Source organism: Epinephelus moara, chromosome 7 (genome assembly GCF_006386435.1).
Source record: "Epinephelus moara isolate mb chromosome 7, YSFRI_EMoa_1.0, whole genome shotgun sequence".
NCBI lineage: Eukaryota > Metazoa > Chordata > Actinopteri > Perciformes > Serranidae > Epinephelus > Epinephelus moara.
The window spans coordinates 16,380,100-16,406,717 of NC_065512.1; the positions used below are offsets into that span (position 1 = coordinate 16,380,100).

At 41.8% G+C, this 26,618-nt stretch overlaps 1 protein-coding gene across 12 annotated transcripts in view; it reads right to left on the reverse strand.

Moving 5' to 3' along the window:
* Positions 1-26,618, reverse strand: part of mcf2lb (mcf.2 cell line derived transforming sequence-like b) — a 62,190-nt gene that overhangs the window by 14,353 nt on the left and 21,219 nt on the right. For 9 of the 12 annotated variants that reach the window (XM_050048018.1, XM_050048011.1, XM_050048007.1 and 6 more), the window contains exons 2-13: positions 19,857-19,940; positions 16,402-16,516; positions 12,142-12,232; positions 6,372-6,491; positions 5,939-6,055; positions 5,399-5,548; positions 5,158-5,282; positions 3,398-3,512; positions 3,166-3,285; positions 861-1,052; positions 580-771; positions 322-481 (exon numbers count right to left, since the gene is read on the reverse strand). In XM_050048018.1, the coding sequence (XP_049903975.1) occupies positions 322-481; positions 580-771; positions 861-1,052; positions 3,166-3,285; positions 3,398-3,512; positions 5,158-5,282; positions 5,399-5,548; positions 5,939-6,055; positions 6,372-6,491; positions 12,142-12,232; positions 16,402-16,516; positions 19,857-19,940 (1,581 nt within the window). Of the gene's footprint in view, positions 1-321; positions 482-579; positions 772-860; positions 1,053-3,165; positions 3,286-3,397; positions 3,513-5,157; positions 5,283-5,398; positions 5,549-5,938; positions 6,056-6,371; positions 6,492-8,268; positions 8,416-12,141; positions 12,233-16,401; positions 16,517-19,856; positions 19,941-22,772; positions 22,795-26,365; positions 26,508-26,618 lie in introns of those variants that run through there. The other 3 variants (XM_050048015.1, XM_050048016.1, XM_050048017.1) reach the window with 3 other exon arrangements.

Sequence of the window (26,618 nt, forward strand, 5' to 3'; positions counted from 1 at the left end):
AGTGCAATTAATCAAGTTTAACTGTTGAAATTCAGTGATTAATATTGCTGTTTTTTAAAAATATTTTGTTGATCATTTGGGTTGTTTCTACTTTCTAAAATGTAGTTTTCATGTTGTTTAACAAAGTACAGTACAAGCTTTATCAAGAGTTAAAGGGCTGTGGAAAATATTCTAAATATAGAGTCTGATAATTGACATTTAAATGCTATTCGTAATGTGAATAACATTAAGGTCATGCAAAGAATTAAGAGCGTAAAGGCCTCTAAAATGCTCTCAACTGTGTGGAATGAACACTCCAGGTGTGGCTGTGTGGAGACTGACCAGGTGAGCTGAGGGGGGATTTGATGAAGGCTTCAGGTCTGGGGGCCACAGGCTGCACCGGCCTGGTCTGTTTGGCGGCGAGCTTCTTCAGGCTGATCCTCCTCTTGTCAAACATCTCCTGCATGGACACCTGCTTCTGGAAAACCTTCTCCACTTGGTCCTGATGCACAGAAGTTACGTTGAGGACTTTTTCTGTCAGCATTTTATTTATTGTATATTGTCTATGTAACTCATTTATTCTTTGTTTGGTCGTCTTACCCTGAACTGCTGGTTGAGCACTGCCTCATATTCCCTCCAGATGGTACTGAGGTCTGTCAGTTGGTTCTGGCCTGCGTTTTCCAGGTAGCGCTCCAGCTCCTTCAGGGCTAACTCCGCCCCCTCATGTGACTGACACTTGTCCACCGGCTGAGACGCCAGCAGGTAAATACCATCATCAACCCATTTAGAAGCCTGAGAAGAACAGCAGAGGAGGAATCAGTAAAAAAACAGATAACGAGATAAAGGAACTACAGCGGGAGTGTGTGGTCTTCTGTTCTTACCCTCTCCAAACAGTGGTGCAGCTCCATGGCTTTGAGGAGGTGGTCTTTCTTGGCCCTCAGGTTGCTGCTCACATTCTCACTGACTGATCGGAGCTCTGTGCATTTGGGCTGAATGGAGTCTTCAGCATAGTGGGAGTTCTGGATCAGTTCATCACCCTCACGAGCCAGTGATGAAGATCTGTCCAGCACCTCCTGTGGACCAGGACGCAGTCACAGTTATTAAGTCGTCCCTCAAACTATTAATCATTTTTACTAAATCCTTCATATGTGGATGAGCCTGATGTCTGTAAAAAAAAACTGTTTGTTTTGACTTATTTTTCAGACAGTCTTGCAGTACTGATTGTGCCTTAACTCTTGAGTGCAGTGTCCAGCTGCAACCAAGATGTCTGATTTTCCTTTACCATAAACAGGGAACCGCTTCTGTTCCAGTTTGCGTGCATAATTTTGAACGGTTTGGTTTAGCCCAGGGGCCAGATACAGCCCAGTTTAATCTCCAGTGGGCTGGACCAGTAAAACCATTACATAATAACTTATAAATAACAACACCTTCAGATTTTCCCCTTTTTTAGCGTAAAGATTCTGAAAACGTTCTTCCATTTACAAAACACATGTTGAACAGCCTGCAATATCATCAGAAAAAATTGTGCAAATTCAACAGTATGTCTCAGTTTTTCCACATTCAGTCAGTCAACTACTCTTTTTCATTACATGTGACTTTTTTCCATGATTTTCCCACTAAAGTTGAAGCTGTTGCAGAAGCACGTGAAGTCATCCGCTGCCTTATAAATCATTTACAGCCTGAGGTTTTGTCAGTGCCTCAGCAGCAGGGTTCCACCCATATAGTTTAAAGATAGAAGTCTGATGCAGATTCTTTTGGACTTAAGCTGCTGGCTGACAATATTGTACACAATGTTTAATATCTTTAAATATGACCACAGTAAGAGCTGTATTCTGGTCAGGGTGGAAAAGCCTCTGAGGCAGCATTTCAGCCTTTGCAGGTGCATCAGTATCAGGTGTGCAAAGTCATCAAGGAGGGCCGGATTGGACCCTTTGGTGGGCCGGTTTTGGCCCCCGAGCCGTATGTTTGACACCCCTGGTTTGGGGCATTCCAACCAAAAATAAATTGGTTTTTCCAAAAGCCACACAGTGCTAAAAACAGTTATCATCAAACTTTGCAAAGACAAGGTTCACACACTGGATGGCAACACAACAAACCTTTTTTAAACACCTCAAAAATAAGGAACCTGAAGGGTATGCTGACAGTCAGACAGTGAGGGGATCTGATGTGTAGCCAAGTTCTCCAGAAGGTTCATGGTGAATACCCAAGATCAGTGTCACCAATTCAGTATCTGATTAATGTCTCCCCTTCTGTTCCTGTGTTACAATGTTTAGTCATGGCCAAAAATGTGTTTTGCAGTACATTATGATGATGTCACAGTGAAGTTGACCTTTGACCTTTTAGATATAAAATGTCTTTACTCCATAATTTTATCCTATTAGACATTTGTGTGAAATTATGTCATAATTAGCATATGAACTCTTGTATTATGGCCAAAAATGTTGTTTTGTGAGGTCACTGTGGCCTTTAACAGTTCATCCTTGAGTCTAAAACATCACCTGTTTTAGTATCTCTAGAGAGTTGACTTTAAGGTTCTCCTGTTTGTGTACAAAGCCCCATCCTACATCGCAGACCTTCTAACCTCCTATTCTATCCCCAAGTCCCTCAGGTCAGCTGGCTGTCCCACGCTCCAGACTGAAGCTCAGGGGTGATTGTGCCTTTGCTGTGTCTGTCCCCAAACTGTGGAACAGCATCCACCTCCCAATCAGATCCGCCCCCACCACTGACTCCTTCAAGTCCAGGCTCAATACCTGCTTTGATTCATTAGCGTTTGAGTCCCCCTGATGTGGCTTTCTCTGATGTGTGCCTGTGTGTGTTGTGTCTCTACATGTGTGATGTCTTTAGCATCTTATTCCTTTTGTACAGCACTTTGTTGTTTTTAAATGTGCTTTATAGATAAATTTGAGTTGAGTGCAGGTGGACGTTTGTGCCAAATTTAAAAAAATTCCCTAAAGGCGTTCCTGAGATATTTGCTCACATAAAAGGATGTACAGAACATTAAAAAATAATTAATCCAGGAATAATAAGAGTAAATAAGTAAAGGACCATAACCGTACATAACACTTAACTTGTTATTCAGACACAATCAAAATCAATACAAAAAAACGCTGTTACAAAGATATTACTCATGTCTTCATGCCAAGCTTCAGACAAAGCTTTAACTGTGACTGGTTGGGTATCACTTACACAGACTCTCTCCTCATAGGTGGTGAGTTCACAGAAGATATGGTCAGCGTGGGCCGGGCTGATCCCCACCTCAGAGAAGGTTGCGAGTTTCTCAGACACCTGATCCAGCAGAGCCCTCACCTGCAGCAGAAACACCACAGTCAGTTTCCAGGGTTTAAAAGGAGTCACGTGGTCTCTGTCGGAGTCTAGGATGTATCTGCTATTTAACCTGAGCTACATGGCTCCAGCTCACCTCTCTGTAGTTGTGCTCAAAGTGGCGCAGTTTGAGACACTGCTGCAGTTTGGTGTGATGCCTCACCCAGAACTCATCGAAAGCCCTTTCTGTCTCGTCCAGCTGAGAGAGCAGTCTGAAGGAGGAGCAGGGGAAGGAGATGAGGGCAGGAAGAGGTAGATTGTTACAGACAGGCAGGAGAGTGGACCAAACGCAGTGAGGATAGGAAGAAATAGAGTAGAAAATGCAGTGGAGATAATGACTGATAATGAGGTATCTGGATATCTTTCCTGTGTGTATGTGAACGTTACGTAGAGCTAATGCCTGTTGACATGGGAATCAGTGCCCTTAGTGTTGCTTAAAATACCACACTGACTGACCTCAAAGCACACTGCCTCGCCAACTATTATTAAAACTCTTCTGACAGCTGAGCAGAAGCAGCTGTGAGCAAACCACCTGCCATCGACAACAATAAACAAAACAAAGGTCTGCTGGCTTTAGACTTTGGTACAAAAATCAATGAATTTAGATGCTGTGAAATGTGACAAATAACAAGGATCGCGCTATATCTTCAGTCCAGCACTGAGAATGACCACACTGTGTATCTTAAAGGTCTAGTTATGCTATATGATGGTTTTGAGATAGTGTTTAAATATCTGTTTAAATACAAAAAACCCCAATAATGACAGAGATCCATCGCAAATGACCATAGTACAAAAGTATGTCTTAAAATCGCTATAAATAATGTCGCTTGATGCTTTAGGGGTTGTGTTGTGTTTTGCTTATAGTGCTCTGTTGTGTGCTGGTGTTATGTGCAATACATTTAATGATGTATGCTTTTCATTTCTTCTGTACTATTACTGTAAGGCAGCAATGCTTGTACAGCTCCTGAATCCAAGACAAATTTCCTACGGAGACAATAAACAAATTGTCTCGTATTATATCGTCGTATCGAGAAATAGGCAATATATTGATATCATATCAATACTGTGATTTGAGACTAGATACTGTCTTAGAGTTTGGATATCGGAATATTTTAGGTGTTGTCGGGGGAGATTTTCAGTCATCCAGGTCATGGTAATCATAAGTGCTATATCAATCCTAAACGTTTTGGCCAGAGAAGAAAGAAAGACGTGTGAAAGAAGCTATCAACGACAAATTGGAACGACCATCGTTGAACAGAGGAAGTTGCCTACGACACCATTTATCACCCACTTATAATGCAGTCTTGGGATCCCTCCCCAGACGCCCATTCTCACCTGGTCCCATCTAACCCTAATGACACCCAAGATGGCCGGTTGGGTCAATGACTCACATGTGACCTTAACGGCTCTGAAACTGAGAGCTCACGTGTGACCTCAGTGACTCTGTAAGGCTTTGCACCCACACAGAGTTTAAAGCCTGCGACTCCGCACAAGTCTTATAGAACTGAAGAAGAACTTCTTGGATGACAGGTGAAACATCTGCAAGAAACTCAAGTCCAGTTGCCTTCAATATTGCACTTATGATATTTTAAGTGTCGTCTTTTCCTGGTTTTAAAGGCTGTGCTACAGTAAAGTGATATAATATGCTGAACCTACCAGACTGTTGTAGCTGTTCTATTGTTTGCCTTTACCCACTTAGTCATTGTATCCACACTACTGATGATTATTTATCAAAAATGTAAATATTATGTGAAAGTACATGATCATGTTTCAGATGATTACACAGAAGAAGATAAAGGAACCAAAGTCTGTTTTTAGCAGCCGTTCTGCAGCTTTATCAGCTCTAGAGGTTCTGACCTTTGCACAGTAGCCAGGTTCTCCAGTTCATCCTGGTTCATGTTGTGGTCGGGGTCTCGCACCACAGGTTCATTGATGCTTTCCAGCAGCCGGCTGCCCTGACCTAAAGCCACCAGCAGATCCTCCTACAGGACAGACACACACAGACAGGTGGAGAGATGTAATCCAAACCCATAACTAATATGCTGTATACATAACAAGAATATTTGTGTTAATACTGCATGTGTGTTAACAGTGTTACCTTCATTTTGTCCTTCTTAGTGGTGTGTGTGCTCAGCAGGACGTTTGTGGCCTGGATCTCATTGGGGAGTTCAGTTTCAGCCAGTTCAGTTCCAAACGACTGCAGAGTCTGTGCCGTTTTCTTTACCATCAGTGCAAAGCCTTCGATAGCCTGATGCACACAGGACCAAACAAACATCGTCAGCATGCAACGCTCATGATGTGAGTGAGGAAAATACAACATTTGCAGTGACTTCATTTTTTAGATTTAGGTGGTGCCGATATAATATACTGTGGAGGAGTTTTTACAGTAGTGTTTTTAATTTTGTTGTTTTTTTAATAGAAGGTTTCATCCTAAAGTAGTGGCCATGTTTTAATGATGTCAAGATCATTTATTGACTTCCATAGTAACTATTTTGACACATCCAGCTTGTCTTTACCTTTTACATGTATTGATTTCACTGTATGTATTCATTTATCTCACTCACACAGTGCCTTGTAATGTGGGACAGTATGATATTGTCCATGCTGAACACTATAGTGGTGTATACGGTGTACATACAGTGCGGTGAGAGATCCACTTTTCATGGCAGTACTCCTGTGTTCCTCCGAGTTCCTGGGTCAGCTGGGAGCGGTCGATGTAGGAGTGCAGCTCAGTGATTGAGCTCAGCATGATCACCTGAAACAGAAACACCTGACACTGTTACATACATATCATTTGATAATAATCATATTATTAACTAGTATTTTATGTACATTTATGAGGATTCTGTTAAAATCGTTCTTGTATAAGTTGGATTGGGCCCACAGAGGGAAGAGACTGGGTAGTGACTGAAAGAACAAGACCGCGGATACAAGTACAAGTACTTGTTATTGGGTGAAAAATATTCTATATCTCCCGCAACTAGCTGACTATTCAACTACCTTTTGGTAGGAGTTAAGCAGTCAACTAGTTTAGTAAAATGCAGCAGCTGTGAATGCTTTACTGTACGCACCGGCACCTTCATCTTGAACTCATCCTTGTTGAACTTGAACAGGATGTCAGAGAGTGTGCGCTGCAGGAGAGTGGTGGGCCTCAGAACCAGAACCAGCTGGAGGTTCCCTGGGAAAGAGCCCTGAAATGAGAGAGTGGATGGAGACCGTCACATACACCATACAGTAGAGAGTACCCTCCTCCACCCTGAGTCCATTATACATCACACTTCAGCAGGGCATGTTCTCTTCTTGCTGCTGCCTGTAAATTAATCCCTGCCTTTGTATCCCACGTGAAAACTCTCACTCAAACACATTAAAGCATGTACATGGAGTGTGTACAAGAGAATGGGAAAGACGTGGGGGATGTTGGGCACCGTCCTGTGGCAGGGACATTAATCTTCATGTCCCCAAGCTGCTTCTGCATGAATAATGAGGTAGAGGAAGTCACAACCAACTCATACATGTACGCAGACACATGGATTCGGTGTCTTCTTTGCCACACTGACAATGTTGAGACTTCAGCTGTCGTAGCTTTGATGCATTAGTTGGTATGGATTGATGCATAGGGAAAAATCTTCCTTGCTAAAAAGCACACTCAGCATAAAGCAAAGATATCCTAACTAAGTAAAATGTTTTTCTAAATGCTTTCAGTAAATTTTCCTCATATTTATCATGCTATGTAGCGACCACACGCTCAGCTGAGCCAATAGCACCAATAAAATGCCAATTCAATAGTCATGACTGACACCCACTGACGGACTAAGTGCTGCTGGGAAAGCAGTTGGATGATGGTTGAGGGTGGACACTGATCTCCCCTCCTGAGGCAATGCAATTGTTAATGCCACTTTAATTAGCTAATGACCTAAACGGCTGCTTCGCCTGATTGGCCGCCCTTCCCGAGTGAGTTGGGGAATGCTGCTCTAAGCAGAAATGACAATGAATACATCGTTAATAAAAACCACTTGGGACAGACACGGTTAATGGAATTAATAAATCAGTTCAGTGTTTGTCCTTGTTGACCTGCCAAAACCAGGAGGAACGCTGTGAAAACGGTCACTCGCCATCTGGAGAAAGGAAAATTATTGTGGGGCATACTGTTGTTTTTACAACATGGTAGTAATAGGTGCTACCACACAAAAAAAGCTATTATATTCAGTATATTTATGGTTAACTGTTTTGAATATGGTGTGCAGCATGCTCAGAAACTGGCTTCCCGAAGGATAAATCTGTGTCTATATGTTATCCTTATGAAAGCATCCAAATTAAAAACCTATTTGATTCTATTGACAAGTATTTCTTGTGTAGCCAAAGCTCGATATACTTATTCCTCTGTGCCATATAGCTCTGCTGTCGTCCAAAAACTATTAAAAACACATTAACCACACTGCTCTGTTGTCCTTTTTTACAATGAACATGGGCACTGTAGTTTATCCAACCAAAATGGGAGGAGTCTCGACAACAGTTCACCCGATTGACATAGACCCCGGTGTTAAAATGCTCAACTTGACAGCAGAAAAAAACATGTTTACAGCCTGGTACAAAAACAGTTTTGGTCTCTATAGCTAATTTCAACTTTTATAACAAAATGGGATTCCACAAACCAATGGCTGATGTCACAGTAACCACATCTATTATTTTTACAGTCCATGCTGAGGATCAAGTGCTAACTCTTGAGATTTGCAGGACATATGGGTTATGAAGCCTGCACACTATGTTGTATTGAGACGGGGGGCACGGCTCACTCTCCATCACTCACAGTACATCCGAGAACAGATGAAGAAAGAGAAACCAGAGGTGTTAAGCCTGATTTACGGCAGGGCGCTTGAATTTTCTTTCATGTCACACAAGCTAGAGAATCTGTCATGTCGCAGACAGAATCATATTTTGTCACACAATGTGATTGGTAGTGTTACTAACGTTGCCATGGAGATAGTTTTCAATCCACAGTGACCTGCATTCACCGACTCTGTCCACAGAAGCACCTGTCTGTTCTCGTCCCGTCCTGTGGAGATGAGAGGACAGCATCCGGCCAAACTGCCTTCACCAGGCTGACTGACAGCAGACATTTACTGAACCGAGATATTTTTCATGTCAGCTCCACTGGAAGAAATCAGCAGTGTTTGTATGTATTAATTAATTGATTAGATTTCCCAGCCCACCATCGCAAGTGAGGGGAATGTGATGGTCACAGACAGACAGGAAGCAGATCAATCAACAGTTAATAAGTTTACATATATGCAGCAGTGATCTAACTCTCAGAATGAACGCTTTTGTTCCTGAAAAAGTCTGGTACAAAATAGCTAGCTGTTAGCAAAAGGCGAGATCAGCATTGCAAGACATGGACTTCAAGTGTATTGCTCAGGACCCAAAGAGCTGCAGTGTTGAGTGTGAAGTTGTTTGAATGAGCAGTTCGAGAAAGCTGCAAGCAGAATTACCAGAGGCTAAACAATCTGCCCCACACTAGTTTTAAGTCAACCCCACGAACACTGGGTAGCCTACCATAAATCCTCACTAGTACACCAAATTTGCAGCTGAAAATAGTCCCTGACTAATACACTATTTGATTATTTGAGTAATAATCCCTAAAAACTGCAGTGCCCAGCAGTCTGGGGAAATTATGTAGCCTCTTTTAAAAAATTAAACTGTGTATTCATGATTAAAGATTTACGTCTTCAGTAAGAATGAATGGATTTAGGGGGGAAGGGCCACAGACCGAGTAGAGGAGACAGAAATTATTAAGAGATGCTCCAAGGCTTTGTTGGTTTTTGTCTTTTCATGGCCTTTGCAACACAACAGAATGTCTCCAGCCTCTCCCTTTAAATTTATACTGTAGCCTCTAACCATTCAACCGTGCTGCCTGGATCTGTGGTTGCTGGCAGTCATGGTCATGGTCTACTTGTTCTTTGTCAATAGTAGGCTGAGAGATGCACGTACACACACACACACAAAGCCTCGAAGAAGAGCCAGATACATGACAAGGGAGGAGGGTATGCTTTAGGGATCGACAGTAACTCTGCAGACTTAATTAGGAGCAGTCTACAAACACACTTTCCGTCTGTCATCAGATCAAACTCAGCCAAGCACAGCAGCGGGCAGCTTTTCCTTAAAACACACTGACCCACATTCACACAACCACATGTTTACACAAGTGTGCTCACGTGTCATTAACGCACAAAAAGACAAAGGGAATCCTTTGACAGCGAAAACATTCAATCCTCACTTATCCTCTCACACACAGACACACACCCTCATAACATACACTCTGACTGAACACCCTCGCTGAGTGAATACATGACAGTATCTCTCAATACAATGATTTAGCTCATGAACTATTCTCAGCTACAAATACACACAGTAGCAGCAGCTTGAAAAGTGCCAGGTTTCATCATCCATTTAGCAGCCCGGCTGAATCACTCCAAAGAGGACGAATGCCCCCTATTACCAGCCTGTCAGTCCGTAAAAGTCCCCCTTGTGGGATTATTAAAGCGTGATTTAATTTGAAATGAGCGATGTAGTCTACCATGTCTCTTGGGACCACGCATGATGGTATACATCTCCCATTCTCTCTCAGACATTTCATCTTTTTGTACATCAGTGTTAATCATAGACCTGTTCAACCCAAACACTCTTCTGTTTCCTGTATATCAACAATAAACATTTCTGTACAACACTGGAATAGAAGCTAAATGTTGATATAAATAAAGCTGGCAAAACCTGAAAACTCACATTAACAAAACATGAATCATGGTGCTAGTCAACTGCAAATTGTTTTAGCACCAAAAAGCAATATGCTGTGAGATTGTGTGATGATTGGGGTGATTCTCCCCCCACACACAGCTGCCAGCTCTTTATCACCTCTAAGAGAAAACACAGATGAACAGATAAGCGTACCGGCTCCCAGAGGAGAAGACTGGTAGATTTGAATTGAGAAAAAAAAAAGCAGAGCCCTGATTACTTTTGATGTTCCACCACTGCATTTTATTCAGCCACATAAATGACATGACTAGTATTAGTTCTGTCTCAAAAAAAGGTACAATGAAGCACTAAGTGGCAATGAAAGAGCTGTTACGATACAATATGATATGATGCGATACGATGCGATATGGTATGATGTGATACGATACGATACTGGGCGGCACGGTAAGGTAAGGTACGATACGATGGGATATGGTATGATGCGATACGATGTGATGCGATATGGTACGGTATGGCACGGCAAGGCACGGCACAGCACGGAAAGGTACGGTACGATATGATACGGTACAATGCGAAACGGTACGGTATGACACGGTATGATGTGATGCGATGCGATATGGTACGGTACGGTACGATATGGTACGGTATGACACGGCAAGGCATGGCACGGCACGGAAAGGTACAGTACAATACAATATGATACGGTACGGTACGATACGATACAATACGATACGATACAGTACGGCACGGTACGGCATGGTAAGGTACGGTACGATACGGTACGATATGACACGGTACGATGCGATACGATGCACTTTATTAATGGCACTTGGCGGCATCAGGGGGAAACGCAGCAGTACAAGGACAAAAGTTAAGGCGGGAGAGGTGGTGGATGGGTCCAACAAACACCGACTTTCACCCAAGACAGGGGTGTTTGTGTCCCGTAAGATTCTTTTTTCCAAAACCCAACCACATGCTTTTGTTGTTGAAGGAAAAAAAAGTAAATCATTGGTGTTGTACTGACGTAATGTGTTTATTTTGAAAGAGACTGTATGTAAACGTTAAATTTTAGTATCTTGAAAGAAGACAATGCATTTAACACACAGAACTTGACACGGTGTCCCAGAACGTCAACAACCAACGCACCTAGGGTACCTTTCACGTCGTATGTGGACGTGGAAAGTCCATGACCAAACGTCAATATGTGACAAGGTTGGAGTGAGAATGTGTTGCCTGAAACACAACATGAGTCCTTAAACCAGACTGACTATTAGTTTTCCATTAATTAAGCAGACTCAGTATCTTAATTTTGTTTTGGCATTTTGCAGTGTGTAAATACATCTGTTGTTTCTCAATAGTAAACAATCTGATGCAGATGTGATAACACTGAAATGAACGAGTGAACAAAAGAAACCTCTCCTTCCGCCTTTTTTTTGGCATGTGACTGTTTATTTGTCCCCGTAGCTATGGAAACACATGGCAGGCTGTGATGTGATGGGATAGAGTTCAAGGATGAGGCTGGCTCATATCAACCTCCCCCCCAGGGTGGAGGTGATATTGGTGCCGTGAGCTGAGAAAGAGAGACGGGGACGCTCAAACAGCTCTCTTTGGCCTCCCTTTCTTTGGGTGCAAGGCCACTGCCTTTAAAACTGGGACCTCTCATTTCACCCCCACACAGACACAAAGACATTAAAGGTATACTACGAAGGTTTTTCCTAAAAAACACAAAAAACCCCAACAATGTATAGACTCATACAGAGGTAATCCCTCTTAATTATCACTGCAGAGACTCTGCCCTCTGCCTCTATTATCTTAATTTCTGTGTGCGGAACATTTAAGTGCGTGTCCCAGAGGTCTCAGGTGAGATTGGGGCTTTCTTAAAAGGCAACAACCAGGTGCCAGACAGTGAGCTGCAGGCACCCAAGAGACACACAGCTGAAAAGACACAAACATAGAGAGCCAAAATGCCAAATGAGAGTGCATCTGGGATTTGGTTTTACTGTCTGTCTCGCTGGCAAGCATGTTTACAATCCTGCATAGTATACCCTTAAATTAAGTGCATGGTCACATGTGTTCACACAAAGAGCAACTTACTGCGATGCGAAGCAGGGTCCCCTTGACAGCCGCCCATCGGTCTTGCCGGCGATCGATGACCAGGATGAATCCCACGCCTGTTGAAGACAAACTGGAAAACACAGAGAGGCGACATGTTAAACTCAAATGAAACTGTGGTACACTGAATAGATGAAGCTTGATTTAACAGCACAATGAATGGTGAGAAGAGATCACATCAACTTTGACCTCACACTGCCTATATAATATGAGGGGCCACAGAGAAACTCTGGGACACAGAAGAGCAAACACAAAGACATAAAACATACATGTAGTTTTCCGTCGCCTTGTGCACACTGAGACAGTGGAGGAACTTAAGAGCTTGTTCACAGCTCAGTGTTTTGTTATGCAGCTCTTTATCTTCTCAGACAGCTGGTGCAGTCTATAAAAGGAGATACCGTGGAGCACCTCCAGATTTCTTGGCCATCAGCCCCCAGTTCTCCCACTGCACCCCCTTCTTCCTCCTGCTGTCCTGTCTGGTCCCAGGAGAGAGGAGGGCTGTGTGGTTTACACACCGCCAACAATCAATGACAGCCGCCGCTCACCGGCAGACTCCCCTGTGGGTACTTAAACATGATGCACCTACAGCGAAGGTGCCTGAGTACCTCAGCACTGCCAGAACCTCTCCTGCAGAAACATCCTAGTAATCCTCAGGTATCTTCCTTCACGTCCACCATTCTGTATAACCAGGGTGGCAGCAGATAAAAAGAGCAGTCCTTGGGATGATAAAGCCAAAATGAAAACACAGGAGAAGGGGATGTGTCTCAGAGGTAGATCCCAGCGTGCTGCACTGTTTGAAGGGGAGGGAGCCAAATGCTTCAGACCACCACAGCATCCAGCCAGTGCCCCCCTCCTTCCCTCCACATTGCATCTGTCTGCCATCCAATGAGACACTTGGAGCCACAGAGAAACGAACCTATCACAGGATGACTGCACAGTGATGAGCAGCTCTAGTCGCCAGTCAGCAGATCTTTACAGATGTGGGGGGAGGGGCAGGACTACAGAGGATGCTACTGTAAGCATGAGGATTTCATTTATTAGGAAAGTACAGAATGCTAATCATGTCTGCGTCTCTGCTTTACCTCACTGTAATATTTATATTCACAGCAGCGATCTCGTCCTTTTTCTCTGCACTTTCCCTCTTCATCTTTTCCTGTGTGCTTCCTCCATCATCCCCACTTTTCTGCTCCGGGCTCAATCATCCACAGCCACACAAACTGCTTTACATCTCAGCCGCAGAGCAGGAGGAGGAGGAGGAGGAGGAGGAGGAGGAGGAGAAAGACAGCGGACAAGAGCTTTTACTGCCTCAAAGACATTTACGGCTGCTGAGATGAGAGGGTGGTTTATGGTGAACATGGAGCACCTGAGGCTGAAAAAAGAAAATGTGAAGTACAGGATGAAATGGCACTCTGCTGTCACCGCTGAAAGATAACGTCTCAAACTGTGTGTTGTGTGTGTCACACGACTAGTCCCCTATTTGATTTTCAATAAATATTAAATAATTAGGGCTGCACGATATGCACTAAATAAAAAAATAAGAATAAAAATAAAGTTAAATTAAATAAACATAAATTAAATTAAACTTAAAATGAAATGAAATTAAAAAGATAAAAATAAAATAAAAACATTAAATGAAATTAAAATAAATAAAATTAAAATTACAATTAAAATTAAATTGAAGTAAATTAAATTAAAATAAATTATAAATTAAATCAAATCAAATAAAAATAAAAATTAAATTAAGTTAAATTAAATAAAAAAATTACAATTAAATTAGATTAAATTAAAAAATCAAATAAAAACATTAAATGAAATTAAAATAAAATAAAATCAAAAATTAAATTAAAAGATAAAATTGAATTAAATTAAATTAAATTTAAAAAAAAAATAAAACACTAAATTAAAATAAAATAAAATAAAATAAAAAAATAAATAAAATGAAAATAAAATAACAATAATAATGATAGTGATATTGCAATTACTTTAAGAGACACTGCCATTGCTATATGAATTACAATTTTAGTGGGAATGGTAATTTTTGCTCTTAATTTTTTGGTACGATTTGGATAATATTTCGATAAATTATGCAGCCGTACAAATAATACAGTATTTGATTTTATCTGCTCTGTGTGTTTCATTGCCTATTTTAATCATACTGGGACTATAAATTACTAAATTAGGCTAGAGCACATTTTACTTTAGTTTTTAAAAAATGTCAATTTTGATGAAGTACACTATACCCTAAAAATAAACAAAAAAATAATCAAGAATTTTGGTTCTAAAAGACAGATAATTTAAAATGTATAAAAGGATAGAAATGGGCACATGGACATTTTAAATGATTTAATGTCTTGTATAGTTATCATTTTGTATCATAAACAGACACCGTCTCACATATAAACTGTAATATTCAAATATTCATAGACACAGCCTGGTGATGCTGCTGCCGCACATGCATGAGTGTCCTAATAATAATTGGATTTCTCAGGACAGTGTTAAGTGTTAAGCTGTGACTTGTGAAAAAGCTCTGCCCACAGGCGATCCAGTGAGGAGGGAAATTTACTGCATGAAAGCATATGCAGACGTGGCAACACACACACACACACACACACACACACACACACACACACTGCAACACCCTCCCCGTCTTCTGTTGGACTAAATAGAGCAGAGAGGGTGACTACTTGAACATTAGAGCGCTGGTATATTAAATTAAAAACAGATTAAATAAGCCATGAGGGCAGAGTGTGTTTCAGCTCTGGGATATGTGCATGTTGACTGTATCTTTTTAACATAAAACCAATCAGCAATGCCAGATCCATGCATGCACGCAATTGCAAAGCCAATGAGAAGGGAGAGAGATGGGAACATGGTCTGATAAAAGACCATGTTTATAAATGCAAAGCCTTAAGTAAACAAATTAGGATCCAGAAATGAAATGAATTAAGCACTGAAGACTTAGCTTTACAGTCAATATATAATATGATAACCAGCATGCACAGGTATGGTACGATGCAATCAACATTAGAAATTATGTCTGCCTTTAATATTGATCCAGAGGTATTTGTTTCAAACTGGCAGCAGCTGCTGAAGGGCACGATACACAGTTGTAGGACACTGGAACCTGGCTGTGGACTGTGCGCCCCGTCGGGGGTGTCAGTCCCTCAGGTAGCTCCAGCCATCTGCCTCTGTATTCAGAACAGCTTGAGGCTCACCTCTGTGGACGACCCTCCTTCAGGTAACTGGAAACCTCAACAGTCAGACCATAACGGTTAATTTATACCCTTATTGCACCAAAATTAGCATGTGCAGGTTTTTTAAACATGGAAAAACCCATTAAAAATAGGATATAGGAACAGGAAATATTGATTTATTCTTAACTTATTGACACAAAAATGGTATTTCTGACATATTAAACATGAGCACATGTGTGTCTTAAAGCAGACACATGCCTGTTTGAACAGGTGTTCATGTGAATTCATCACACATACAAGCATAAACACTCCAGGACACAGCTCTGCTCAGCTGTCCGTATGCATTATTCAGATTCAAACAGTCAGAATCGCTGCAGTTTCTATTTTTATGCACTTTGCCAGTCATGGGGCACGATGACGGAAACGTGGGACAGCTAAGGGGGGAGCTAAATCAAGAGGTTAGAAGACTAAACAGTGAGGAAATATAAAAAACAACAATATAAAAATATACATAAAAATGGGAGATGGGTTGTTTTTTTGGAGGAACAGTTGGAGAAAAGGATGGCTTTGTGTATTTCCCCTCCCCCCTTGTCTGGTCTGGTCTATCCGTGTGGACAAAGACAGTCTGCAGAGGGCTGATAAAGACCCTGGATTATTAATTGGCCATGTTATTAATAAAGGAATCACTTTGCCCCGACAGATTACAGTGGCTGTCTCATCCACTGCACAAATCCTCTGGAGCCTGCATCTTTAAGCAGTGTTTAAGTACCCACTGCCACCTACTGGTGTCTTCATAAACTAACTTTCTGCCTATCTTACTTCATTACATCAATCCCCCCACACAGACTCTTTATCAGCCTTGTGCTGCTGCATCAAGAGGAAGAAAACGGGTTGCTGGTGACAACAGGATGGTGTTTACAAAGTGCCGATGAAGGATATTGAGATAGAGGAAAATCAGTGGTGATACAAGAAGTAAGAAAGGGGGCGTGACTATTGTTAAATCACATACAACGATCTCTGATTTGTGTGTGTCAGTGAGGGACTTTACCTGGGCACACTCGTCAGATAGGTCAGCACGTTGTGAAACTCTCCATCGGTGATCTCTCCGAATGCAGGGAATTCTGGGAACACAATGATGGGGCTGCCATTATCGCCTCTACCTCCTAGAAAACACAAAAACATCGGAACATCAATATTCCCTGCATGAACATAGGAATTACATGTGTATCGCCATAAGAATGTTGCATGCTAGTATAGCATTTAAGATTATATACATAATATATGTGGCAAAGACAAAATCATTTAAACTGATCATAAATGTCATGCTGTCAGCCTCTTAATTGGAGGTTCTGTCAATCAATTTGACAAGGACAAGTCTTGTGATATATTACAGCTAGATTAAAAGGAAGAGAGCACTGATGAAGAAGAAGCTGTGCCCACATGGGGGCACTGACGCTACAGCTTTATCACTGACGACTGGAGGCTGTACAGAAAACACAAATTATCCATCATAATAAATGATTTAGTCTCATACGCCTCCATGTTAAAACAACCAACAAAGACAGCCAGAGGTTTGACATAAATGTTTTTTCTTCCAGTTATACTGTTGACTTTAAGATAACTAGGATTCTAAAATAGTAAATGTATGAAAAAGGGAATAATTAACGTTAAAGATCTACAGGTAGGTCTTTTGTGTGACACCCTAAAATGGCTTCCTAATTATGATGTTTTTTTAGGTTGAAAAATGATAAAAATTTCCAGTGATAATAAAAAAAGTCAAAATTCTGCCTTTTTAATTTTATTTTTATTTTTTTTACAGAATACCTTCTTGGTCGTGAATAGCATAAACACAAGGAACCTGACACACAAAGCAAATGGTTGGCGGTTGGTCAATGTCTGGCCATCGGTGGACATCTGTCGCCTTACTTTTAGTGGTGACCCTTTTGACTTTTTGTTAGCCGATTCAGCAGCTGAATTGTTGGCGGAGTCTGTCGGTGGATAAAATCCCTCTGATTGGGGATTTCAGCTCAGTGCGCAAGAAGAGAAATGGAAGTTAGGGAAGCAAACAAACTGCTAAAGTCAAGAGGGAGGAGATCAAAACAAATTTGTTATATTACGTAAGATTACGTTTTTAGCCACTGGGCTCTTCAGCACAAATGATTCGTAATTGTGCATGGCAAATATTTAATTTGCTCTTTCAACATCAGGTTGTGTTGTAATATGCTAATTTGCTAACTAGCATCTTGAATCCTTGAGTCCTGTCTGTTTTCCAGTTTTGCTTTTTGAACGATGAATACAGATTACTGCCGCCTGATGGTATGGAGAGTTATTTCTTTTAACATAGGTGCTAGTTGACCATTGGCTGTAGTCTTTGTGGTGTACAGGCCCTTTTACTGTTAGTAAACAGTAAGGCCTTTTTTTGGGCTAGAGGCAAAACAATTCTCCACAGACATTAGCCAAGCCTAGATAGCAAGTTCTGTTGACTTGTCTTAGACAATGGAGGAAGATGATGCAAGTAGTGCATTCAGAAATATTCCAGCACAAACTGTACTGTTCGTAAATTCGTAACGCCGTCAGAATGTACCATCAGTTATCCAGAGCTCCGCACTCTCTGGGCACTCTGACTGGGGAGACGGAGCAGCAGAACTCTGAGCAGAGTGAACGTGTGATTAACTTAACCATTCGTTAATTCATATAAAAATATAACGCTCAGTTTTTTCGACCCACAGGGCTCTCATTTTAGTGTAGAGCATCAGACTGAATTTACGAACACAACATGTCTGGTCACTCACTCTCCAGGACCGTGAGTGTTACTTGAACAAGTAAACACTGACCAACGGGACCAGACTGGCCGACCCGTATGCTCTCACTCAGTGGATGGATGGTGTCACAGGAAGCTTTGTGGTTGATCACTATGCCAATCTTACAAAGGAGGATGACACTTGGAACAGTTTCCTCCGGTTAGTTTTGCTATCGAAGCTAACGTTAGCTAGTGCGCTAAAAAGTTAGCATTATGGAGAAATCCAGTATTCCTCTTAAAACCTCCCCAGTTTCTGAGGAGGTGGAAATGATAACCCTTAATACACATAACGTTAGTCATCCCTACAACAGGAAATACTTTCTCCCTAACCTGATATGACATTAGAGCATTTTTGATGATCGCCTCCGTCCAGTCCATCTTATCACATTTAACCATAGTTGTCTTTCTTTTTGTCGATAGGCAGTGGCGGCTGGTTTTGAGCCATGACATTTTATGACTCCTATGTAGCCTACAGCCCTGTGGTGGAGAGTTGTGTTTTGCCTCCAGCTAACAAACTGACATCACTGTGATGTTGGCTCTAAAAGGGTCTATTCATGTGCAACTTTTTGGCTGAGACACAAGCAAGGGGAGGCAATGCAACAGTTGATGTCGCTTTGGTGTGTCTGGGCCTTAAGGTTTAAAGGAAAGTATGCAAAATGTAAAATATAAATAACAACCCTTATCTGATTTAACACAGAATGACCCTGTTTGGTGCACAGAGGCATCTGTGTGACATCTCTTTCATTATAGCTCCGCCCACCTCAAACTAGTGAAGAGGACACATGAAAAAACATGAATAAATTAAAATTCTCCTGTAAAATAAACCAAAACTGTTTTAATGTCAGCAGAAAGGTGTGTGTTCCCCATCGCTCATGATAAGGAGCAGATGGAGAAAATATGTTTTAAGGGTCCTTTAAGAAAAAAGACTCAATAGTAGATGACACAAATGAGGACGGAATAATAAAACTGAAATCTAAAAAATGGTGTGAGGAAAAAGAGGTGAAACACATTTGTACACAGTGACTGGTGCGCTCATCACGTCTTACATACACACACACACTCTCTTCCTCGCTGTGTGAAACAGCTGCTCTGTCAGCGCATGTGATCAGAATATCAATCTGTCTGCCTTTTCTTCTCTCGTCACTATAGCAACAGCAAGTGCATGGTCATGCTTTCAACGTCTGCTTAGATATTTGTCTGCAAAATGGTTCCCGACCGCTGCTGCCGCCACAAGGTCACCTCTGACACACTGGGAATATTTACAGTACTGTCAGAGAGGATATAATAGATGTCACAGATATCTGGTAATCTCTGGGAGAGGTGCCTCAAATGTCATAAAAAGATATAAAACATGAATTTTACGATGAACTAGACACACAGAGGGAGTGACTGAAATACAGATAAGATAACAGTAGCAGGAAGGCAATGGGTATTTGGACTAAGACCTGACAAACAGCGAAGAGGAAAAAGAGGGAGGTGACATTTGAATAGCAAATCCTAACTGCCGGGAGAAAACAGTTCACATTAACTATGCAAATATCAAGTGGTGTAGTTAAAATAGAAATGATTCCTCCGGTGGCAGGGACGAGACAGATGATTAGTGCTGTGCTAATTAAGAAATAAACTGACAGACAGTGAATAAGTTGAAATCCCCGTACGCCCCCCCACACACAGACAGACAGAGAAAGATTTACAAGAGTCACCTGAGAGGAAGGCAAACTGCTTCTTGAGGTCAGGGGTGATGTCAGCAGCACGGAGGGGACTGCTGTCCAGCTGCATGATCTCATCTGGAGAAAACAGAGAAAGGCAAACATCAGTGACGTCAGAGCTGAAGATGAGGAGGGAGCCTGGAGGCAGTTTCTCAGGTCTGTTTAATCATGAGTCTGTTTGTTTGGATTTATCTGGCACCTTTCACACACACACCAGCAGCTAATACACTGTAGGCAATATAACAAGCTGCTTTCCCACACTTGCTACAGAGATGCAAGATTCAAACGTAAAGTTGATTAAATGAAAAATGCTTTTTTAACCCTTTAAGATCACGTCCCCAGTCAAGCTGTGCACCTGTTTAACAATATGTGCCAAAAATGTTTTCTTTCTTAAAAACAAAATATGGCGTGTACTTATGTAATACCAACCAATTAACTCTTCAGCAAGTCCCGCCCCCGATGCAGACCAGCCAATTATAACATAGCTTGCCGTTCATCTGCACACACTCAGACCAGCCAATTATAACATAGCTTGCCGTTCATCTGCACACACTGCGATGCCACACAGCTGGTTCAATATCAGCAAAGTTTCCCTTTATATTCATTGTCTTGTGTGGCGATCAGCAGTGATGTGGTGGTTCACTTTCACACTGTGATCTGTAGCCTATAGTTCGGCTTTAGCTTCTAACTATCTTTGTCTTTTTAACCTGTTGTTGCTGCTGAGTCAGTTTGACATCCTGGATATATCCTTCAAACACAGACTGTAGACCCCTCTGTCTGCTTCTCTCTGGAATCACTCTTTCATTTTTCCAAAAATATGATAATATTTCTTCAGGGAGTGCAGTTAGTTACAGTGTGGGCTCCATGCTTACTCCGACAGCTTGTCGGACCATCACAAAGGGGCGGGACTTGGCGAAAGGGTCAGTTTCAACCAATAATATCATGACATCCACTCATCAGTCATCTCCTGTAGAGTCAAAACGGAGATCAGATGATAAAGCTAAGCAGTGCTGATCAAATATGAAGCAAGATTCTGTTACTGCGTTGCCCATTTCACGCCTCACATGTTTTCAGAAACATATTCAAGCTAACAGTTTAAATGTAATTTACAGATATCATTACTTATTATGAGCGGGCCGCCATATTGTTTCCAGTGGAAAAAAACGTCTAATCATGCATTACATCACCCACCAGTGGGAGCGTTTACTGGTCCAGTACAGCACAGTGCATTCTGGCATTTGTACGTTTTCGACCTCTTGAGCAAACGCAAATGCCACAGTCCTTTTTCTCTATTTTCACTGGTTGTATAGCACCAATCTCAAAAGTATTTGCCTCTTTCAGCTGCATAGACTGCCTAGTTCTATGAACAGAGCATCTTTCCAGCTCATAGCTACATCTTTAAGTTAGCTGGTTAGCAACAAAATGCTACATTGGTGTGTCTTAGTTTCCCCAACATATTGTAGTTAAGTACCCTGGAAATCCAGAGTTCTCGCGAGAGCACAATTTGAATTTGCTCAGCGAGTCACTCTGGCAATCAGTAATGATGCTCATTATCTATGCCCATGAAACCAAGCTGCACCAATCACATCGGTGTATCTGATATAGGCAGGCCAGAGGCGATCTAAAAAGATGACGACAGCACTGCGACGATGAAGTCTGGAATCAGTCAGTAAACATTGCAAGATGGCTACAGATGAACACCAGTTGTTTGAAATGGCTTTGGCCGCTACAATGAACGAGTTAGACTTGGCTTTTTCTCTAAAAGAGGAACAGAAGACGGCGCTCGAATCTTTCCATTGCAAGAAGGATGTTTTTGCTGTTTTGCCGACCGGATACGGCAAGAGTCTAATCTACCACTTAGCTCCGCTGGTAGCTAAGCGTATACGTCACCCTGTGTATTGTTCTGATTGGTTGTAGTGTTATCCAATTGCATGCAGTGATATTTACAAATGCATGCTTGGTGCCGCCCCTCGAGTTGGGCCATTTGCATTACTCATGGCCAGACCCTAAATCTTTCTAGATTTGGGTCTGGATTTCCAGGCTAGTAGTTAAGGGCCCTTTGGCCAGAATTTATTCACTCCGAGGAAAGCGGTATCTGTGACAGCTCAAGATTATGCAAAAGGCATTTTTAGTGGACTGCTTCAGCAACTACATGGAGCACACTGTAGGTTGGGCTTTGTCTCTCTCCCTCCCTGACGGATACCACTATATGTCATTAGTGTACACCGTAATGGCCTCACTGTTATGACAGACCCACTTTTCAATGGTCAAATCAAATTCCTCTCAATCTAATATCCTGCCTGCTTATCTTGTTTCACTCTGAAATACATGACAGCACTGAAGGTAGATACTCTCTGGCTGCCCAGTAGCTCACCTGGTAGAGCAGGCGTACCATGTGCAAAGACTATGTCCTTACTGCAGCAACCACAGGTTTGATTTCACTAAAGCGGTCCTTTCAAATAAAGGCAAAATGCCAAAAAAATCTTAAGAAGATACTCTCAAAACGCCATTTCATCTAAGCTTTCAGCATACATTTTCTGGGAAATATAAATACAACAGTAATGTTCCTGTACATTAAGGTTAGTGGAAACTTGCAGTCTGATCCCACAGATCTGTTCTGTTGTAGATAACACACAGTCCTGATAGATTAACAGGCTCTGTTGGCCCCCTCACTCCATCCCCCGACTGGACTTCCCTCATAAGGATTAAAATAATCAGATTTAAGGTTCATTACTGCAGGAGGAGATGGAAGTTCTGGTTATACCAGAGATCAAACTGGAGGCAGCAGACACTCACAGGGCAAAGAGGGACATTCGTAGTCTAGCCTACAGAGTTTGGAATTGTGTCAAAAAAGTGCGAAAACCAGTACCTTCAAAGTGATATTGATACCAATAGAGTATGTCATGATACCTTTTTTTCTAACTTTATTCGATGCCCATCATTTGCGTTCACTTGTGTAAAATGCCATCAGACACCGCAGGCATGTAGTATAGCCAGGCCTGGTCCCACTCCTAAGCCGTCGAAATCCAGCGCTTGGGCAGTGACTTGCGGCATCAGAAACCAACGCAGCCAGTTGCTGTTAGAGTTAAATCGTGCCCGGCAGCATCAGGGGGAAACCCGGCGGGACAAGGACAAAAGCGAAAGTCCAAGTCCAAGTGGGGCAGGCAGCAGGGGTAGTGGATGGGTCCAACAAACATCGACCTTTGACCGAGAGAGTGGTGTTCATGTCGTGTAAAATTCTAAAGCCGAACCCTGTTCTTTATTCCGAAACCTAACCACATGTTTTTGCTGTGTAAACCTAACCATGTGTGTTTGTTGTTGAAAGAAAAAAAAAAGTCAATTCGCTGTGTTGTACCATCGTAGCTCCTTTATTTTGAAAGAGACTGTATGTAAACGTTGTGTATTTTGAAAGAAGGCAATGCATGTTACCATGCATCCCAGAATGTCAACAACTAACGCACCCAGGGAACCTTGCATGTCGTACGTAGACGTGGAAAGTCCATGACCTCAATATGTGATGAGGTCGGAGTGAGAATGTGTTGGGTAGCCATACTTTGGACTGTTTTGGTGGCATCTCGGCACGCTGAACTGCCAACTCTGTCAAATACACTGCTCTCGACCTTACCACATGAAGGACTGTAGGGGTTATAGCTGTAGCAGTAGTGGGCCAATCACACACTGCTTTAAATCGAAGAACGCTTGCTGTGATTGGCTGCGAGCAAAACCATACACTGTCATTTTCTATAGATCTAGATAGATCTAGATACTTCTTGGTATTAGTTTATCATTTCTATCCAATAGTACCAATACCCAGCCTTATATCCAATGACTTTTTGCCAGGTGACAGACTGTTTACCTTTGTTAATCATCAAAATGTGTGAGTCAGTATGCACGGGACCACACAAGGTGCCAATGTGCATCTTTTGTCCATGTATTGATCTCTCTGACATACTACTACTGATTGATCTGTCAGAGTTTATGTATGGTATGGGCAGACTGTAAAATTGAATTGCCCTTCTGGGATAAACGAAGTTGTCTAAACTGAATACCATTACAAGGTGGTAATTGTTACAATAATGTGAAAACCAGGGCATTTTGGTGTAAGTAGTATGACAAAGCATAATTAGAGATATTTACTGCGTCAAAATGACTGTGTAAAAGATGTAGGTTACACTGAGAAGCAGCTGTGTGAGCCAGCTGCTAGGCCTCATGAATATGCGGTAAACATTAACAGCACCCATACAATATGCAGCCTATGCACTGATCTGTATTTGAGAAACTTCTCAGTGTTGCTTGTTGAATGAAAACTGGCCACAGTTCAACTTGAAAATGAGAGCTGTGCAGCGCAGAGGCAAAACAGATCAATACAGAAAACTGGCACAAGTACAGTTATTTGCTACAGGATTATACAGCTGCTGCTTTGCTATGTGTCTCTCTGTTTACACCTGTGGCTTCTGTATAGGTTACTCATCCTGAAAAGCACAAATAAACATTCACATCACTCACATTTGTTTCACTGGATTCATGCAGCCACCTCGAACATTCATAAACACAACACACATACATCCCCTCCTTTTTTTATACCCCAGAAGAAAACAAGATGTATGAGGTCGGTGCTGTTTCATTAGCTTCATGTCTCATTGAATTAAACAGCTGTCTGTGATCAGTTTCTTAAAACGAAGACATCATAGTGAGACGCCTGAGGATAATACTCTAACATTGTGGTCAGATACTGCTGTGAGAAGCTGCAGTGAGGTAAAGTCATTTCCAGTATCGATCCTCGGGGCATTTTTGGTGTGCAAACATTTGTGTTAGGATGCTTTCCATAAACTGGAACATCAGAATTTGATGCCAGTTGCTCAGTTACAGACCACATCTGCTGAGCGGATGTTTAAAGATAGGTGCATATTTTATATCTAGTTCCAGCCAAATGGGGCTCTGTGGGCGTCTATGTCATTAAAGCTAAAAGACCACATACAGTTCATGAAAAACACAAAGCGCTGGCCTCTTCAGGTCTTTACTATTTTTACTTTTCGTGTATGAAAGCACTCTCAGTCAACCCAGATGCCCAGAGCTAGAGAGCTGTAGCTTTTCTGCATCCACAAACTGAATTTTTAACTCGATCTCAGTTAGAACAGGCTGGAACCACGAAAATACATGTGGAGAAATTGTCAGGTAACAACGCAAGGGGAAACTATAGAGACCGAAAAGTCAGGAGATTACAGGAGGGGAGTGTCTCATAGTGACAGAACCTGTAAACGTGGGTGCAAACATACAGCAGTCAGAGTAACAGTAGAGAGCAATATTGACTTTTCATCTTAGCCGTGGCTGTGTTTGCTCTGTAGTCCTGAAGCAAATCATACAGAAACACCACATCATGTTTCTATGAAGGTCAATGTCTCTTTGGATTTCAAAATGGTATTTTGATTTATATTTGTAAAGCTCATAACCATAATGGATTCAAAAATTACCATAAGGTATATAAAAGTAAAGTGTCGTATCATATTGTATCGCGTCGCATCTCATTATATCGTATCGTACCATATCTAAGTTTAGGAAATTACTCACAAATTTCCCCCTTGCATTTTAATTCTTATATCATCATTAGAGATAGTCACCTCACAAAGACATTTCTGTCCAACACATTCTCACTCCGACCTCATCACATACTGACGTTTGGTCATGGACGTTCCACGTCTACATACGATGTGAAAGGTACATTGGGTGCACTGGTTGATGACGTTCTGGGACACCGTGTCCTGTCACATACATTGTCTTCTTTCAAAATACACTTCCGTTTTCACAGGAAATTTATCGTTTACATACAGTGTCTTTCAAAATAAATGTACCATGTTGGTACAACACGGTGAATTTACGTTTTTATTTTTCTGTCAACAACAAACACACATGGTTGGGTTTAGGAAAAAAACTGGAGAATCTTACTGGACGTGAGCACCGCTCTCTTGGCTGAAAGGTGGTGTTTGTTGGACCCATTCATCACCCCTTCTGCCCGCCTGCCTTAGTCAGACTTTTGCTGCCTTAACTATCATCCTTGTCTTGCCACGTTTCCTCCTGATGCCACCGGGCACCCTTAAATTACAACAGCAACTATCCGCGTATCATGACTACATTAAAGGACACCTTTTTTTGTTGGTTTTTGGTGCTGCAAGTCACTGCTCAAGCTCCGGATTTCGAAGACTTTGGATTGAGACTGATGTAGAAGCTGGCTCCTACAACCAGGCTCTTCTGTCCCTAAACATTATATGAAATCAGATGACTTTTGCTCATGGCTACTTTAAAAGATAGTGTACAGTTTACATACAGTTTATAGATAACAAGTAGAGTCTATGCCTTCTTTTTATTTGTCTGGCAACTGTCTGTCATCAATCATACCAAAAACACATATGGTCTATCAGTCAGATCAGATATCACTAACTATACTGATAAAGGACATGGATGAATACTCTTTCTGTCCCAACAACTTTCCCTGTATGGCATCCTACCTGCCCTGTGACATCAGGCTCAGGTCAAAGCACATCCACCTAGTCTTGCTTCAAACTCAGTGGAGCTCAGTCCATCCCAGAGTATCGTGAAATATCCATCATTGTTTTGGATGTCGTTCCCCTCTTTGTTCTGTATGTTATCCTGACTGTCTGTCTTTTTACAGGCACAGCCCTTTTACTTTGAACCCTCCTCCGACTCCAGTTCAAACAAACCAAGAAGTCTCGCTGTTAACTCTTTGTTTGGCAATGGGAA